Source organism: Nycticebus coucang, chromosome 1, assembly GCF_027406575.1.
Source record: "Nycticebus coucang isolate mNycCou1 chromosome 1, mNycCou1.pri, whole genome shotgun sequence".
NCBI lineage: Eukaryota > Metazoa > Chordata > Mammalia > Primates > Lorisidae > Nycticebus > Nycticebus coucang.
In genome coordinates, this window is record NC_069780.1 from 132627504 (window position 1) to 132645367 (window position 17864).

Consider the following 17864-nt stretch of genomic DNA (forward strand, 5'->3'; position numbering starts at 1 on the left):
TCAATAACCATCTTGTATCACAAGATTAAATGAGGCATAATTGTGCAAATGTGTTTAGGTATATCCCATTGGAACAGACAGACTATTTGGATATCACAGAATACATTAGCAATTCAAAGAATATGCCTACAACTAGAAATAAGAACCCTTAGATAATAAAATCCCATTTCTATAACAATAAGCCATGTTCTTTTCGCTGAGTAAAAAGTTATTTGTGTAAGGTGGAACACAAATGTTTTCTGGCTATGAGACAGCTTTCCATGTGTTGGCGGTTCAAAGCATGTCTCATGAAGCCAAATCCTCCAGAATTTCATAGTAGGAAGGAGAAACATACCCCCCAAAGAGGCAAACATACCTTTCTAGAATTAGCAAAGAACTCTTTCCAGTGCATGTCAGCTATGTGAATATTTATAATAACAAGTGTTACCTCCAACAAGAATCGCGGGCTTTCAGGCATGAAAGTGAGGGCCACCACAGAGGAGACACAGGGGAGCGCGCAGACGATGACAAACACACGCCAGCTGTGAAACTGGTAGGCTGACCCCATGCTGAAGCTCCACCCTGGAAATGGAGGAGAGAAGGGTGAGGGAGCGGGCCTCCCAGGTTGGAGGGAGGGAAAGTTGCCCTGGGGGCCTGCACTGTGGGTTGATCGACCAAGTCTTACTCTCCATGAGCTGGTCTGGGCATCAGCCACAGTGACCAGCTCGGTCCTAAGACCACCTGTGGCAGTGCTGAGAAGAAAAGTACTTGGAACCCAAGGGGTCAGGGTGTAAGCATGGTGGGGTGTGTATGCTACGTACATGTATAACCAAACCCCAGAGGCCAAGGTCACTTTGGGAGAATGCTTTATCTGGGAGACGGCTGTGCTGAGTATCTTCTGTTGGCTCTTCAGCTCACTCTGCTTTTTCCACTGTGCCGTGTGCTGGGAAATCACCTGTAGGGACTGTGTCTACTTGGCTCCTTGCCCACTGGCTTCCAGCTTGTTTTGAAGAAAGGAAGCCAGACCAGAGCACAGACGGTGGGAGGAAGGATGGGATATTCACTCCCCTTGCTTCCCCTTTGGCCTCCCTGGCAGGCGGGGTCTGGCCGTGGACACTTAACTCCTGGGCCTTCTCCTGCAGCCACAGGGCTTGTTAGGGTCTGGCCACCCTCCTCCTGTTGCTGTTTGAAGCACTGGTGGCTCCAAGGTGCTGTATTATTCCTTATTGCCTTCTCTAATGGTTTCCATATCTTCAGGAATAGTCCCTACAGTCAATTCTTTCCCCTATCCCGGGTGTTACCCATTCCCTGCCAGCACTCTGACCATACAATTATTAGGAGTTGGCAGTTATATATCTCCTCATACACATGGCAGGCAGTAGATCACGAGATTTTAATTCCCCAATAGTATAAAAATTATAGGTTTTTATTATAGCATAAAAATAGGCACAATCGGGTACAAACAGAAATCCCTTCAAGAGTTAAAAGAAAGCTAATAATATTAGAATGAATATAAAATGGAAAAAAAGCAAAATTCAAATATGGTGCTAAATGAGAAATAATGAGGCATATCAAATCTAACTGAAAACAGAGAGGAGGTTTAGAAAGGCATAGATGAATTATGTGAGGTGAAATTTTAATTTACAGCAAGCTTGGCATTTGTGTGAACAAAAGTCAGGTAGTCTGTTATCTAGTTCCCAGAAGAGCAGCATAATTATTCATTCTTTACTTGGGAGTCAAGTGAGATTCTGAAGGTGATCTACCTTGCACGAGGCCACAGAGCTCAAGTTACATATCAGAGTCTTGACTGCCAGGATTCAAGACAGAATCTTACACCAACACACAGAATCTTACACCAATGCCCAGCCTCATGCGTGCGCACACTCACTCACTCTTTTCGAGACTGAGTCTTGCTTTGTGGCCCCACTAAAGTGCCCTGGGTAGAGCTCTGTGGCATCATCATAGCTCATAGCAAAGAAAACATAAGCGATAAGCAACAAGCCAAAGAAAACATAACTTCTTCGTAACTTCTCAAACTCCTGGGCTCAAGTGATCTTCCTGCCTCAGCTTCCCAAGTAGTTGGGACTACAGGCACTTGCCACTATGTCCGGCTAATTTTTTCTACTTTTAGTGGAGATGGGATCTTGCTTTTGCTAAGGAGGTCTCAAGTGATCCTCCCTCCTTGGCTTCCTAGAGTGCTAGAATTATAGGTGTGAGCCACTGCAGCCGGCCTCACTCACTCTTAAACACTGAATTTGTTGACAAATGGTATAAACATCAACAACATGCTATCTTAGGTTAATAATATTTTTTATTATTCTTGCTACAATGTATTATATAATAATGATATTTTATTATTCATGCTATTAATCTTAGGTTAATAATATTTTTCTGAGGGGCTGGGCATGGTGGCTCATGCCTGTAATCCCAGCACTCTGGGAGGCTGAGGCAGGTGGATTGCCTGAGCTCATAGGTTCGAGATCAGCCTGAGCAAGTGCAAGACCCTGTTTCTGAAAAATAGCCAGGTGTTGTAGTGGGTGCCTGTAGTCCCAGCTACCTGGGAGGCTGAGGCAAGTGAATTGCTTAAGCCCAAGAGTTTGAGGTTGCTGTGAGTTGTGACGCCATGGCACTCTACTGAGGGTGACATAGTGAGACTCTGTCTCAGAAAAAAAAAAAAAAATATATATATATATCTGAGACCTTAATATAAGAAGATTTTGTGGGTTTATATATTTATTATATCATAAACTTTAGGAGCATGATTGCTCTCAATGTTTTATGTACCAAAATTTCCAAAGCCTCACATATCCCAAAATACAGAAGAAATTCTAGGATGGAACAAAAACAACTTCTTCATGTCATATTTGATCTTAGAGCTTCATATAAAGAACTTTTTGAAAACCTCTAAAATCCTATTGTTCTAGGCATTTGAAGAAAATGAAAAGCTTTAGGGGGGAAGAATTAAGCAAATGCAATGTTTTAAATTTCAGGCTATCACACGTTCCATAAAACATAGCAGGAAAGAGTGAAGACTAGAAGGGGAAGGTCTCCTGTGCCACACTGTTCTAATCAAGTAGTTTGGGAGGTAGAGTTTTCCAAGAAAAACAGAGTGGAGTGATTAAACCAAACAGAAAGTTATTACAGTGCTTAGAGCAGGAAGCCTCTTGTGGAAGACAAAGTAATGCTCCCTTCCCCCCAAATATATCCTCATCCTAATCTCCAGAATGTGTGAATAAGAACCTTACATGCATAGCCTTTACCGCATTTTCTTAATTAGGCTATGTTAACCAGTTCGATTTAAGTATTTCCAATTGTATATAAAGCCAGCGCATTTTACCCCATAAATGCATTAATGTATGTAGCTATGATTTGATTGAACAAAAAAGAACTTTACGTGGAAAGGGACTTTTCAAATGTTACTAAATTAAAGATCTTGAGATTGAAGAGATTATCCTGTGCTAGATGGCTGGGCCTAGTGTAAATACAAGTGTCCCTGTAAGGAACAGAGGGGGCTGGGAGAATCAAAGTGAGGAAAGAAGAATGTGGTGAGGGAAACAGAGTTCAGCTTGGAGAGAGATTTGAAGGTGCTGGAAAGGGCAACAAGCCAAGGAACACAGGTGGCCTGTAGCAGTGGAAAGGCAAGGACACATAATCTCCCCATAAGCCTCCTCCAATGCTGATGCATTAACACTTCTGACCTCCAGAAGTGTAAGATAATAAATCTCTATTGTTTCAAGTCCATGCATTTTGGTGATTTGCTACAGCAGCAATCAGAAACCAAGGCCCTTCTCTTTATAGTTACACTGCCACTGGAAGGTGACTGAGTTGGAGAACGCACATTCTCTATGAGACTTCAGGCTCCATGCTTTTGCTCAGACTTCTCCGGATGCCTCGCCAAGGACGAGGTCTTAGAGGTGTTGTGCCCTTGTCTCTGACTGCTCTGGAACATCACCTCAGTGGGCGGAGAGACTGATGGCAGGGTGATTCCAAGGACACAGTGGTCAGCCTACGGAGGAAACTGGACCACATCTAAACCCAGAAGAGAACTTGCAGGTCCAGAGTTCAGCGCTGCTCAGTTCATCTGCAGTTTCTTAAGAGCAGTTGTGTGTCCAGCAGAGCTTAGTGAGCGTATCTGTGGCTGATCTGGCCCTTCTCTCTCTCTTAGCTGTGAGGTGAGGTCTGTCTCCTCGTCCCTCTCTTGCTGTTGTGTGTGTGTATGCACAGGGGGTGTGGTGTCCACTTATTTCTCTTTACATTTATCTGCAACATGATTTTATCCCAGTTTCCAAAACTATTTTATACTATTTGTCTGTTTCTTTTTAAATCTCAAGCAGCCAACCCTACTCCTTGTACTTGACCTCGCTTCCTATTTCTTGGAGAAAATAGACAGAACTACACACATCTCATCTTCTCCTGAATTCACCTGCCCACCTGCACCTGTCCCACCTCTTTGGGGTCCCTTGGGTTACAGCAGATGGACTATCCATGCACCTATCTAAGCCCACCTGTTCATGTGGGCTCTGAAACTCATCCTTCTCTTTCTCTCAGCACCTGTCCCTCCTCGCCCACCCTTACCACCCTGCTGTCCCACTGCAGCTGATGGATCAGCCATTAGCACAGCTGGAGCTAAGACAACGTCCTCCCCTGGTCCCACATGCCCCTCCTGCACTGCTGTTCCTCTTCACAGCAGCACCTCCAAAGAACGGTCTAGACCAAGCAACTGTCCCCACTGTCCCACCCAATATTCTCACCCTAAACAGGCTTCTGTCCCAGAATTCTGTGCTAATCAAGATCAACAGCCTTGTCAAATATAACAGTTGCTTCTCTGCTTTCATCATCCTCAAACCCTCTAAAGCATTCCATATAGTTGTCCATTGCCTTCTTTTTGGAAAAACGTTTTTCCCCAGGCTTCCTCATCCCTACATGTATCAGTTTCTTTCCTGCCTCACTGGTTTTTCTTCAGTTTCTTTAACCGGTTCCTCTGGCCCCCACAAGCTGGCAAACCCAAAATCCTAGTTATGAGTTATCTTTTCCGTCCTTGGGATCTTCCCATGTGGACCCATCTGTCTCCACGACATTAAGTACCATCTACATGCCACTGTCTCTGTAATGTGTCCCGTTCTTTCCCCAGAACTCTAGAAACAGACCCCGGTCTGCCTACACCTTCACAGAGATATCTAGGGGGCATCTCCAAATGACCACATCTAAGACAGAGCCTGGGATTTCCTGCCATGCCACCAAAAAATCCTTGTTTCTCCCTTAGCCTCCCCTATTTCTGCACTGCCAGCTACCACACATATACGTCAAAAGCCAAAAATCATCCTTAATTTTTCCTTTCCCCAACAGCCCCCAACATTCAACCCATCCGCAAGTTCCCTCTGTCAAGTATATCTCAAAGCCACCCACTGCTCCCCTCTGCACAGCACCGCCCCTGCCTTTCCCACATCTTCAGTGACACTCTTCATGGTTCTCTGCTGTCCACCCTCCCTATGCAGCCAGAGTTAGTCTTTTAAAATGTCCATAAGGGCACTTCACGCTGTTGCTTGAAAGCCTCCCACAGCTCCCTGTACATTAGGAATAAAACCTGAACGTCCCACCATGGCTTCTGAGACATGTGTAAATGCTCCCTATTCATGAACTTGAGTTTGGTTTCCTCTCACTTGCTTGGGCCAGTTCCATTGACCTGCTTCCAGTTCTCTGAACATACAGCTTAATCCCATCTTAGGGTCTTTTTCCTGGAAGCCCAGCCATGCATCAGAAAGGATGTCTATTATATTTTAGCCAGCCTTTCTAAGTTTGTAAGAAGCCTTTCTAAGAAATGCAAGGGTTTTTCAGAATATGTCATTCCTTAGTGCTGTACCCTAGGAGTCTTTGCATTTGGTGGTGTCCCGGCCTAGACTGCTCCACATGACATGTGCCCAGCTGCCTGCCTCCTGCCCTTCAGGGAAAATGGTCATGTGCACTTATTGTTTATGTATTTATTTATTATCTGCCCCTCTCCCTATCAAGAGAGCAGGAACCTTGATTAAAGGTCACTCATCAGGGTCTCCCAGTGCCTGTGGCAAGTCCGGCCCCATAAGACATGTTCTTTTGAGGGAGGAGAGCAAGATGGCAGCCGAGTAACAGCTTCCTTGCATCTGGGCACCGAGAGTCCGGGGAGAGGACTCCAGGCATCTCTGGCTGGTGGGATCCGCCTATCATCACCCCTGTGAGGATACAGAGAGTCAGCGAGAGACTTCTGGACCCCAAGAGGAGGACTAAAACAGTGGAAAACCGGCAAGTGATCGCGTGTGTTCAACCGGTCTAAACCCGCCCACAACTGTAAGTTCAGTAGCAGCGAGACTGCAAACCAGAAAGGCCTTACTTGTGAACTGTTTTGGTGTCTTTAGACTTGGCACTCAGTTGAGCTGCCTTGGGGAGAGCCTGAGCGGGAATGTGGAGAACTTTGGCTGTTGTCTAGGGCCCCAGTCTGAGCCGCTGAGCCAGACAGAGCTAATAGTGTTTGGCTGTGGGCCACAGGGAGCCATTGTGAGTGATCTGCCCCAGCAAGCTCCGCCCTCGTGGTCACAGAGCTAGAATCAGGTGGGAGCTGGTAACCAAGCGACCAAGTAGCCTAAGGGTGGGGTCTGAGCCGCCTTGCAGCCCTAACCCTCAGGGGCAGAGTGAGACCGGTTTTGGCACACTGAGTAAGTGGATAGCCACTCCAGCAGCGATTCCAGTGACAAGCACTTTCCAGGGAAGGCTTCTGCTCAGCAAGTTTACAAGTTCAAAGTGCCTTTTAAGTGGGCTGAAGAGAGATTTAGGGTGTCTACCTGCTGGGGGTTGAGAAATCAGCAGCCTCCAGTCGTATCAGAACTGTGATTAACATCTCATACCCCAGAAGACCACGTGTTGCCCAGACAATATTCAATAACATATACATACTGCTTTGTTTTGGTTGTGTTTTTTTTTTTGTTTGGTTGTTTTTTTGTTTATTTTGATGTTGTTGATGTTGTTTTGTTTTTTAATTTCAACCTTTTACATACAGATCTTTTTTCTTTCTCAATTTTTCTAGTTTAATTATAATTTCCCATTTCTGCCTTTTTTAATAACTAGAACTTCATTTTTGCTACTGTTTCTACCACTATTATTTGTTTTTTTCACCCAATTTTATCCTGTAAAGTTTTCTGTTTGCTTGTTTTGGTTTGATTTATAGCATTTTTGTCTTTCCTCTCTACTTGGTGGAGGTGGGGTACTGTGTCTGATCAGGTTAGCAAAGAGCTGCTGACCTCAAGGGAACCACCCAACTGGCCACCCCCAGAAGGTGTTTTTTTTTTTAAGGTTGTGTCAAAGTATGCTACTGTATGCTTAAGTATGCTACACCTATATTGCTCTGTCTCCCTCTTTCTGTGCCTCTCTTCTTTTTGTCAATATTCCTTTTACCCATCCCCCTCTCCTTTCTCTATTTTTTTTTTTTCTTTTCACTCGGTCCTCCTTTCTTTCATCCCTTTCTTGCTCTTAAACCTTCTCACCCTTCTGGTCCTGTACCAAAAGGACTCATCTAACCCTTAGTCCACAGGCATGAGAACTTAAAGATCAAGAGGAAGTGAAAGGAAAATTAGGGCAAGGAAACAGATAAAAGAAATCACTCATGAGGAAGAATCAGCAGAAAACTCCAGGCAACATGAAGAACCAGTTCAGAACAACCCCGCCAAGGGACCATGAGGTAGCTACTGCAGAGGATCCCACCTATACAGAAATGTTAGGAATGACAGAAAGGGAATTTAGAATACACATGTTGAAAACAATGGAAGAAATGATGGAAACAATGAAGGAAACTGCTAATAAAGTGGAAAATAACCAAAAGGAAATCCAAAAACAGAATCAAATAAGAGATGAACGATATGAAGAATATAAAAGGATATAGCAGAGCTGAAGGAACTGAAACAGTCAATTAGGGAACTTAAAGATACAATGGAAAGTATCAGCAACAGGTTAGACCATGCAGAAGAAAGAATTTCAAAGGTAGAAGACAAAGTTCTTGAGATAACTCAGATAGTAAAAGAGGCAGAAAAGAAGAGAGAGAAAGCAGAACGGTCACTGTCAGAATTATGGGACTTTATGAAGTGTTCCAACATACGAGTTATAGGAATCCCAGAAGGGGAAGAAGAATGCCCCAGAGGAATGGAAGCCATACTAGAGAATATTATCAAAGAAAATTTCCCAAATATCACCAAAGATTCTGACACACTGCTTTCAGAGGGCTATTGGACCCCAGGTCGCCTCAACTCTAACCGAGCCTCTCCAAGACACATTGTGATGAACCTGTCCAAAGTCAAGACAAAAGAAAAGATTCTGCAAGCTGCCAGGAGTAAGCGCCAGTTGACCTACAGGGGCAAATCCATCAGAGTGACCGCAGACTTCTCTAATGAAACTTTCCAAGCAAGAAAACAATGGTCACCTACCTTTAATCTATTTAAACAGAACAATTTCCAGCCCAGAATTCTGTACCCTGCTAAGCTAAGGTTAAAAATTGACAGGGAAATCAAATCATTTACGGATATACAAACATTGAGGAAATTCGCCACAACAAGACCAGCTCTACAGGAAATACTTCAACCTGTTCTGCACACTGACAACCACAATGGATCAGCAGCAAAGTAAGAACTCAGAAATTAAAGGACAGAACCTAACCTCCACACTGAGCAAAAGATAAAGCTAAGCAATGGACTCTCACAAAATAAGACGAATAGAATACTACCACACTTATCAATTATCTCAATAAATGTTAATGGCTTGAATTCCCCACTGAAGAGACATAGATTGGTTGACTGGATTAAAAAACACAAGCCATCCATCTGCTGTCCGCAAGAAACACACCTGGCTTCAAAAGACAAATTAAAGCTCCGAGTCAAGGGTTGGAAGACAATTTTTCAGGCAAATGGCATTCAGAAGAAAAGAGGAGTTGCAATCTTATTTTCAGATACATGTGGATTTAAAGCAACTAAAGTCAAAAAAGACAAAGATGGTCACTTTATATTGGTCAAGGGAAAAATACAACAAGAAGATGTTTCAATTCTAAATATTTATGCACCCAATTTAAATGCTCCCAGGTTCTTGAAACAGATCTTACTCGGTCTGAGCAATATGATTGATATCTGATAATACTATAATAACATGGGACTTTAACACTCCTCTTACAGAGCTGGACAGATCCTCTAAACAGAAATTAAACAAAGATATAAGAGATTTAAATGAGACCCTAGAACAACTGTGCTTGATAGACGCATATAGAACACTCCATCCCAAAGATAAAGAATATACATTCTTCTCATCACCCCATGGAACATTCTCCAAAATTGATCATATCCTGGGACACAAAACAAATTTCAACAGAATCAAAAGAATTGAAATTTTACCTTATATCTTCTCAGACCATAAGGCACTAAAGGTGGAATTCAACTCTAACAAAAACGCTTGGCCCCACACAAAGGCATGGAAATTAAACAATCTTCTGTTGAATAACAGATGGGTGCAGGAAGAAATAAAACAGGAAATCATTAACTTCTTGAGCATAACAACAATGAAGACACAAGCTACCAAAACCTGTGGGATACTGCAAAAGCAGTTTTGAGAGGAAAATTCATCGCTTTAGATGACTACATTCAAAAAACAGAAAGAGAGTGCATCAACAATCTCACAAGCCATCTTATGGATTTGGAAAAAGAAGAACAATCTAAGCCTAAACTCAGTAGAAGAAAAGAAATATCCAAAATCAAATCAGAGATCAATGAAATTGAAAACAAAAGAATCATTCAGAAAATTAATGAAACAAGGAGTTGGTTTTTTGAAAAAATAAATAAAACAGATAAACCATTGGCCAGATTAACGAGGAATAGAAAAGTAAAATCTCTAGTAACCTCAATCAGAAATGATAAAGGGGAAATAACAACTGATCCCACAGAGATACAAGAGATCATCTCTGAATACTACCAGAAACTCTATGCCCTGAAATTGGACAGTGTGAAGGAAATGGATCAATATTTGGAATCACACACTCTCCCTAGACTTAGCCAGGAAGAAATAGAGCTCCTGAACAGACCAATTTCAAGCACTGAAATCAAAGAAACAATAAAAAAATCTTCCAACCAAAAAATGCCCTGGTTCAGATGGCTTCACATCAGAATTCTATCAAATCTTCAAGGAAGAGCTTATTCCTGTACTGCAGAAATTATTCCAAAAAATTGAGGAAGAAGGAATCTTCCCCAACACATTCTATGAAGGAAACATCACCCTGATACCAAAACCAGGAAAAGACCCAAACAAAAAGGAGAATTTCAGACCAATCTCACTCATGAATATAGATGCAAAAATTCTCAACAAAATCCTAGCCCATAGATTACAGCTTATCATCAAAACAGTCATTCATCATGATCAAGTAGGCTTCATCCCAGGGATGCAAGGCTGGTTTAACATACGCAAGTCCATAAACGTTATCCACCATATTAAAAGAGGCAAAAATAAAGATCACATGATCCTCTCAATAGATGCAGAAAAAGCATTGGATAAAATCCAGCATCCTTTTCTAATTAGAACACTGAAGAGTATAGGCATAGGTGGCACATTTCTAAAACTGATTGAAGCTATCTATGACAAACCCATAGCCAATATTTTACTGAATGGAGTAAAACTGAAAGCTTTTCCTCTTAGAACTGGAACCAGACAAGGTTGTCCTCTGTCACCTTTACTATTCAACGTAGTGCTGGAAGTTCTAGCCAATACAATTAGGCAAGACAAGGAAATAAAGGGAATCAAAATGGGAGCAGAGGAGGTCAAACTCTCCCTCTTTGCTGATGACATGATCTTATACTTAGAGAACCCCAAAGACTCAACCACAAGACTCCTAGAAGTCATCAAAAAATACAGTAATGTTTCAGGATATAAAATCAATGTCCACAAGTCAGTAGCCTTTGTGTGCACCAATAACAGTCAAGATGAGAAGCTAATTAAGGACACAACTCCCTTCACCATAGTTTCAAAGAAAATGAAATACCTAGGAATATACCTAACGAAGGAGGTGAAGGACCTCTATAAAGAAAATTATGAAATCCTCAGAAAGGAAATAGCAGAGGATATTAACAAATGGAAGAACATACCATGCTTATGGATGGGAAGAAGCAACATTGTTAAAATGTCTATACTTCCCAAAGCAATCTACCTATTCAATGCCATTCCTATCAAAGTACCTACATCGTGCTTTCAAGATTTGGAGAAAATGATTCTGCATTTTGTATGGAACCGGAAAAAACCCCATATAGCTAAGGCAGTTCTTAGTAATAAAAATAAAGCTGAGGGCATCAGCATACCAGATTTTAGTCTGTACTACAAAGCCATAGTGGTCAAGACAGCATGGTACTGGCACAAAAACAGAGACATAGACACTTGGAATCGAATTGAAAACCAAGAAATGAGACTAACATCTTACAACCACCTAATCTTCGATAAACCAAACAAGAACATACCTTGGGGGAAAGACTCCCTATTCAATAAATGGTGTTGGGAGAACTGGATGTCTACATGTAAAAGACTGAAACTGGACCCACACCTTTCCCCACTCACAAAAATTGATTCAAGATGGATAAAGGACTTAAATTTAAGGCATGAAACAATAAAAATCCTCAAAGAAAGCATAGGAAAAACATTGGAAGATATTGGCCTGGGGAAAGACTTCATGAAGAAGACTGCCATGGCAATTGCAACAACAAAAAAAATAAAGAAATGGGACTTCATTAAACTGAAAAGCTTCTGTACAGCTAAGGACACAATAACCAAAGCAAAGAGACAACCTACACAATGGGAAAGAATATTTGCATATTTTCAATCAGACAAAAGCTTGATAACTAGGATCTATAGAGAACTCAAATTAATCCACATGAAAAAAGCCAACAATCCCTTATATCAATGGGCAAGAGACATGAATAGAACCTTGTCTAAAGATGACAGACGAATGGTTAACGAACACATGAAAAAATGTTCATCATCTCTATATATTAGAGAAATGCAAATCAAAACAACCCTGAGATATCATCTAACCCCAGTGAGAATGGCCCACATCACAAAATCTCAAAACTGCAGATGCTGGCGTGGATGTGGAGAGAAGGGAACACTTTTACACTGCTGGTGGGACTGCAAACTAGTAAACCTTTCTGGAAGGAAGTATGGAGAAACCTCAAAGCACTCAAGCTAGACCTCCCATTTGATCCTGCAATCCCATTACTGGGCATCTACCCAGAAGGAAAAAAATCCTTTTATCATAAGGACACTTGTACTAGGCTGTTTATTGCAGCTCAATTTACAATTGCCAAAATGTGGAAACAGCCTAAATGCCCACCAACCCAGGAATGGATTAACAAGCTGTCGTATATGTATACCATGGAATACTATTCAGCCATTAAAAAAAATGGAGACTTTACATCCTTCGTATTAACCTGGATGGACGTGGAAGACATTATTCTTAGTAAAGCATCACAAGAATGGAGAAGCATGAATCCTATGTACTCAATTTTGATATGAGGACAATTAATGACAATTAAGGTTATGGGGGGAGGAAAAGCAGAAAGAGGGATGGAGGGAGCAGGGTGGGGCTTTGGTGTGTGTCACACTTTATGGGGGCAAGACATGATTGCAAGAGGGACATTGCCTAACAATTGCAATCAGTGTAACCTGGCTTATTGTATCCTCAATGAATCCCCAACAATACAAAAAAAAAAGAGAAAAAAAATTAATACAGAAATCTGGTTGACTGATCTTTTCATATAGATCAAACAGATAGTTTTCCTTCCAAAAGCATCTCTTATCCTTTCCTAAAATTAGGATTAATTTTTCTGCTATTAACAAGGATATTACCAGAGAAATAAAGATTTTCTAAAACATTCGAAGAAAAAAAAAAAAAAAAAAGACATGTTCTTTTTTTTTTTTTTGCGACAGAGCCTCAAGCTGTTGCCCTGGGTAGAGTGCCATGGCATCACAGCTCACAGCAACCTCCAACTCCTGGGCTCAAGCGATTCTCCTGCCTCCATCTCCCAAGCAGCTGGGACTACAGGCGCCCACCACAATGCCCAGCTATTTTTTGCTTGCAGCCATCCTTGTTGTTTGGCGGGCCAGGGCTGGATTTGAACCTGCCAGCTCAGGTGTATGTGGTTGGCGCTTTAGCCACTTGAGCCACAGGTGCCGAGCCAGACATGTTCTTTAAATGCTTGTTGAATGAACACACATTCCAAGCATGTGTGTACATGAGCGTGTGTGAAATCCCTGCAGGGTACAAACCCTGGCTTTATTTATTTATTTTTTTTATGAATCTACACAATCAGTAAAACAACATTGATTCACTTTTTCAAATTGAATTTGTCACTTATATACAGGAAAATTCATTTATTTAACTTCAGTTACTTAGTTCTATGAGTTTGACAAAGGCACAGAGTCATGTGTCCTAATTGGGACACAGACGGTTCCATGCCCTCAAAGTATTTCCTCGTGCTGCCCCTGGGCTTCACTCCTTCATCCCTAACCCCCGGCGACCTCTCATCTCTTCTGTGTTCCCGCAGTTTTTTCTTTTCTATAATATAAATGAATCCCTTGTATATAGCTTGTTGAATCTAGTCCCTATTCTTAGCATGATACAGTTGAGAGTTAGGCAAATGGTCACACATCAGGGGTTTGTCCCTTCTCATTGCTGCGTACCCATTCACTTTGTTACTATATCACTGTTAACCACTCACCAGTTGAAGGACAGTTGAGTTGTTTCCAGCTTTGTGTGATTTATGAATAAAGCTGCTATAAATATTTCATAGAGGATGTGTGCCCCAAAGTTTTCCTTCGCTCTTGAGTAAATATGTAGTGGTAGAATACTTGAGTCATGTACGTTTATGCTGAGCTTGACACGACAGTGCCCAGCTATTCTCCACAGAGGCTGTACCATTTTGCATCCTCCTCATGGTGTATGAGAGTCTAGCTGCTTCACATCCTTCTCAATTCTTGGTTGCCATTTTTTTTCTTAAATTTGAGCCATTATAACAAGTGTTTATTGGTATCTCATTATAATTTTAATTCGCATTTCCTTAAGGCCTCATTTACTATTTGTCCATTCATGTTTCAGAGGGTACCGATATGTGCCAGTTGTCATTCTGTGACACGGAGACTAATAAGATTGATCCCCAGCCCTCAGGGAGGAGTGAGGGCAGAGTCCAGTGGAGAAGGTGAATTTGTTACCAGTCACAATAAACTGTATGACCCAGGCTAGACCAGGTTATGAAGAAAGGGCATAGTGAGTGCAGAACAGGGGAGCACTCTACCCCCGGAGTCTTCTCATAAGAGTTCTAGACGAGGGCGGCGCCTGTGGCTCAATCAGTAGGGTGCCAGCCCCATATACTGAGGGTGGTGGGTTCAAACCCAGCCCCGGCCAAACTGCAACCAAAAAATAGCCGGGCGTTGTGGTGGGCGCCTGTAGTCCCAGCTGCTCGGGAGGCTGATGCAAGAGACTCGCTTAAGCCCAGGAGTTGGAGGTTGCTGTGAGCTGTGTGAGGCCACAGCACTCTACAGAGGGCCATAAAGTGAGACTCTGTCTCTACAAAAAAAAAAAAAAGAGTTCTAGCCGAATTTCTTTCTTTCCCTTTTTTTTTTAATCATTTGGGATTCACTGAGGATACAAAGAATGACATTACACTGATTGCATTTGTTAGATAAAGTCCCTCTTATAATTGTGTCCTGCCTCCAAAAGGTGTGCGATACACTGTGACCCCATCTCCCTCCCTCCTCCCCTCTCCCAGGTCCCTATCCCCCTACCCCTCACCTCCGTATTAGCTCATCTACTACCTTCATACTAGAATTGAGTACATTGGATTCTTACTTCTCCATTCTTGTGATGCTTTACTGAAAAGAATGTGTTCCAATTCCATCCAGGTTAATACAAAAGATATAAAGTCCTCATATTTTTTAGTGGCTGAATAGTATTCCATGGTATACATATACCACAGCTTGTTAATCCATTCCTGGGTTGGTGGGCATTTAGGTTGTTTCCACATTTTGGTGATTGTAAATTGAGCTGCAATAAACAGTCTTAGTGCAAGTGTCCTTATGATAAAAGGATTTTTTTCTTCTGGTAGATGCCCAGTAATGGGATTGTAGGATCAAATGGGAGGTCTAATTGGAGTTCTTTGAGGATTTGCCATATTTCCTTCCAAAAAGGATATATTAGTTTTCAGTCCCACCAGGAGTGTAAAAGTGTTCCTGATTTGGGTTTATGTAAAAAGGAACATGTTCTTAAATTTGAAATGTCAGTGTTAGAGATAGAATTGAAATGAGCACATAGGGAGTATAGATCAGCCAGAACTGATGGTCCCTCTCCTGCCACGTTCCAGCCATCTGACTTGGAGAGGGAGTCCTGGAAAGGGGGCTGGGTCCTCCTCTCCCATGACCAGGCCCCTGGGGGTCAAAGACGATGGGGAATGTATTGTGGCTTGAGTGCGAGACAAACACCTTGAGGGTCTTCAGAAATGACCCTAACAGTGCTTTGTAAAACTAAAATACTATTCTCTGGGTTAAAGATAGGTCAACAAAGGAAGGGGTACAATATTGACCATCATCACTACCCAGCCAGAAATTCTCAGGACCTCTCCTGAGCTCTGTTAAAAGGTGGTTTCAATTTGAATTTGAGAGCTACACAAAGCCCACACTACGAACATCGGAAAATGAAGATATAGCAACATAGAGCAAAAACGGGACTGTGAAACCCAGCCACATTCACCGGGAATAGTGGCTTGTTGCTTTTGGGTGCTCGTCTGCAGTTAGTAAAATGGATTCTTTTAAATGAACCCTTTATGTTGGCACCAGGCCTTTTTTGTCTTAAAAAAGAAATACTTCTTGAGTGGGTGATGGTTATCATTGTCCTTTGGATATTGTTAAAATACTCATTAAGATTTCATACTGTGGGATTTATTACCAGATAATGTAAATTCCATGCTAGGAAGGACCTCAGTTAGGGTATTACTGAAAGCAGTTCCAGCACAGAACTAATCAGTGTGGCGCTAGTAAGAGTGGCATGTGTCTTGAATAATAATCGAGGGCATTTACTAGCCTTGAGCTGATGTGGTCTGTGACTGCAGGAACCGGCTGCCTCTCCAGTTGTACAACTGTCTAAAACCTTCTATGACACCAAGGCAGAAGTGTGTGATGAGCATAGAAGAATATTGGCTTTCATGCTCTTTTCTGGGCTCTGTCTCTGATGACCTGGGGACTTGGCATCTACTTTGTGGATCTGTATTTGATTGTCAGTTATGTGATCTTATCAATGAAACAGTCTTTGGTAAGAGAACACATTTTAGGTGCAAGACACAGATCCAAAATTCTAAAAGATAATCCTAAATGTCATATGTGAGATTCATTTTTAATAGCTAAGAAGTAAATCCCCTATATTGATTTGTCTGTGGTCTTCACGCCCAAGGCACCTGGCCAACTAAAATTCTCTTTGGAAAAGTGACTCAAAATCCCATCACTCAAGTGGATAACAAGCTTGGCAAGGGAATAATAATCAGATGGATTTCTGATTTTATTCCTGTAGAAATAAAATGTTATCCCTTCAACATGTCACAAGTTTAAAATATAAATACTATAATCATCATGAAATATTACTCCTTGGCCAAAAACTCAGGTTGCCATGCCATCATCTGCGAGACCACAAGATTTAACCAGATGCAGCTGGAAAAGGGGTGGAGCGGGTGTATGTGAAGGGGAGATAGTTAAACAGACCGAGGTACAGCTGTGCATCATATAACTGTTAGAAAAAAAGGAGGCAGAGCTTTCTAAATTGACCTGGAAAATGTCCAAGTTACATTGCTCGGTAAAAGAAAGCTCTTTTCAAAACCGTGCAAATAACAGTGATTTCTTTTTATATACACATAAAATATACCATCAGATCTCAAAAACAAGTGGCAGAAAAGTGCACTCAACTGTTTAAAATGCTTACTCAGGGTAGGAGGTGGGGACTCCTTTTAATGGTGTTTTGTATCATTCTGTATTATTTTTCACTCAAGAAGGGAAAAAAAGGCTTTTTAAAGAGTCGTAAGACTTTCATTTTTCTGAGCCATAGGCATTGATGGGAGAAGAGAGAGAGGAGAAGGAAATTGGAAGTATAACTGTGCCTCTCTTCAGTATTTATATATTTTTCTGAACTCAGCTAATGCTGTAAATTCTGACTGTGGCAAATCTAAACATTGACAATATAATGCTCATTTGTGGATATCAGTGAGAAAGTGCCAGGGACTAGTCTAGTGTTTCCAGTGGGAAAGAGAACAATATTCAAAGACTGTTAATCTTTTGACCTGTAACTCGGTCATATTCTAATCTTGGACTCTTGGGGCAGAGGCCAGATCTCCTAGAGTTGCCATCATGTGAGCCTTTATCGCCAACAGCAATGCACAAAGCAATCGCCATCAAAATAATTGGCAGGGATGTGCCTGGGGAACACAATCATGCCTTCAGGAAGACAGAACAAATTATACTCTCTCCCAGGGAGAGTCCAGGGGTTAAATTCCAACTAACTCCAATAGTCATCTGTCTCTAAGAGCAGGCCCAAGTCAGTAGCCAACCTTTCCTCCTAGTTTCACTATTTCTAAGCACTGGCCTTGCCTTTTGGAATGCAAGAGCAAGGGGCCAGGAGCGGAAGGAAGTCACCTTACACCTCTGCTTCCTGAGTTTGACTTGTGATCCTAACCATGCTTTCGAAGAAGCATATTTCTCAGTGGCCTTTGACACTCACACATTCATGGGCTCATTTTTTAGGATAAATTTATTCAAGGATGTCGCCTGTGAGTGCTCCAAATATGCAAAGAGAGAATGAGATGGCCTTTCCA

General features: G+C 41.9%; 1 protein-coding gene across 1 annotated transcript in view; it reads right to left on the reverse strand.

Moving 5' to 3' along the window:
• Positions 1 to 17864, reverse strand: part of SV2C (synaptic vesicle glycoprotein 2C) — a 268675-nt gene that overhangs the window by 40265 nt on the left and 210546 nt on the right. Inside the window, exon 5 of the mRNA XM_053588340.1 lies at positions 428 to 561. Coding sequence (XP_053444315.1) covers positions 428 to 561 — 134 coding nt within the window. The remainder of the gene's footprint in view (positions 1 to 427; positions 562 to 17864) is intronic.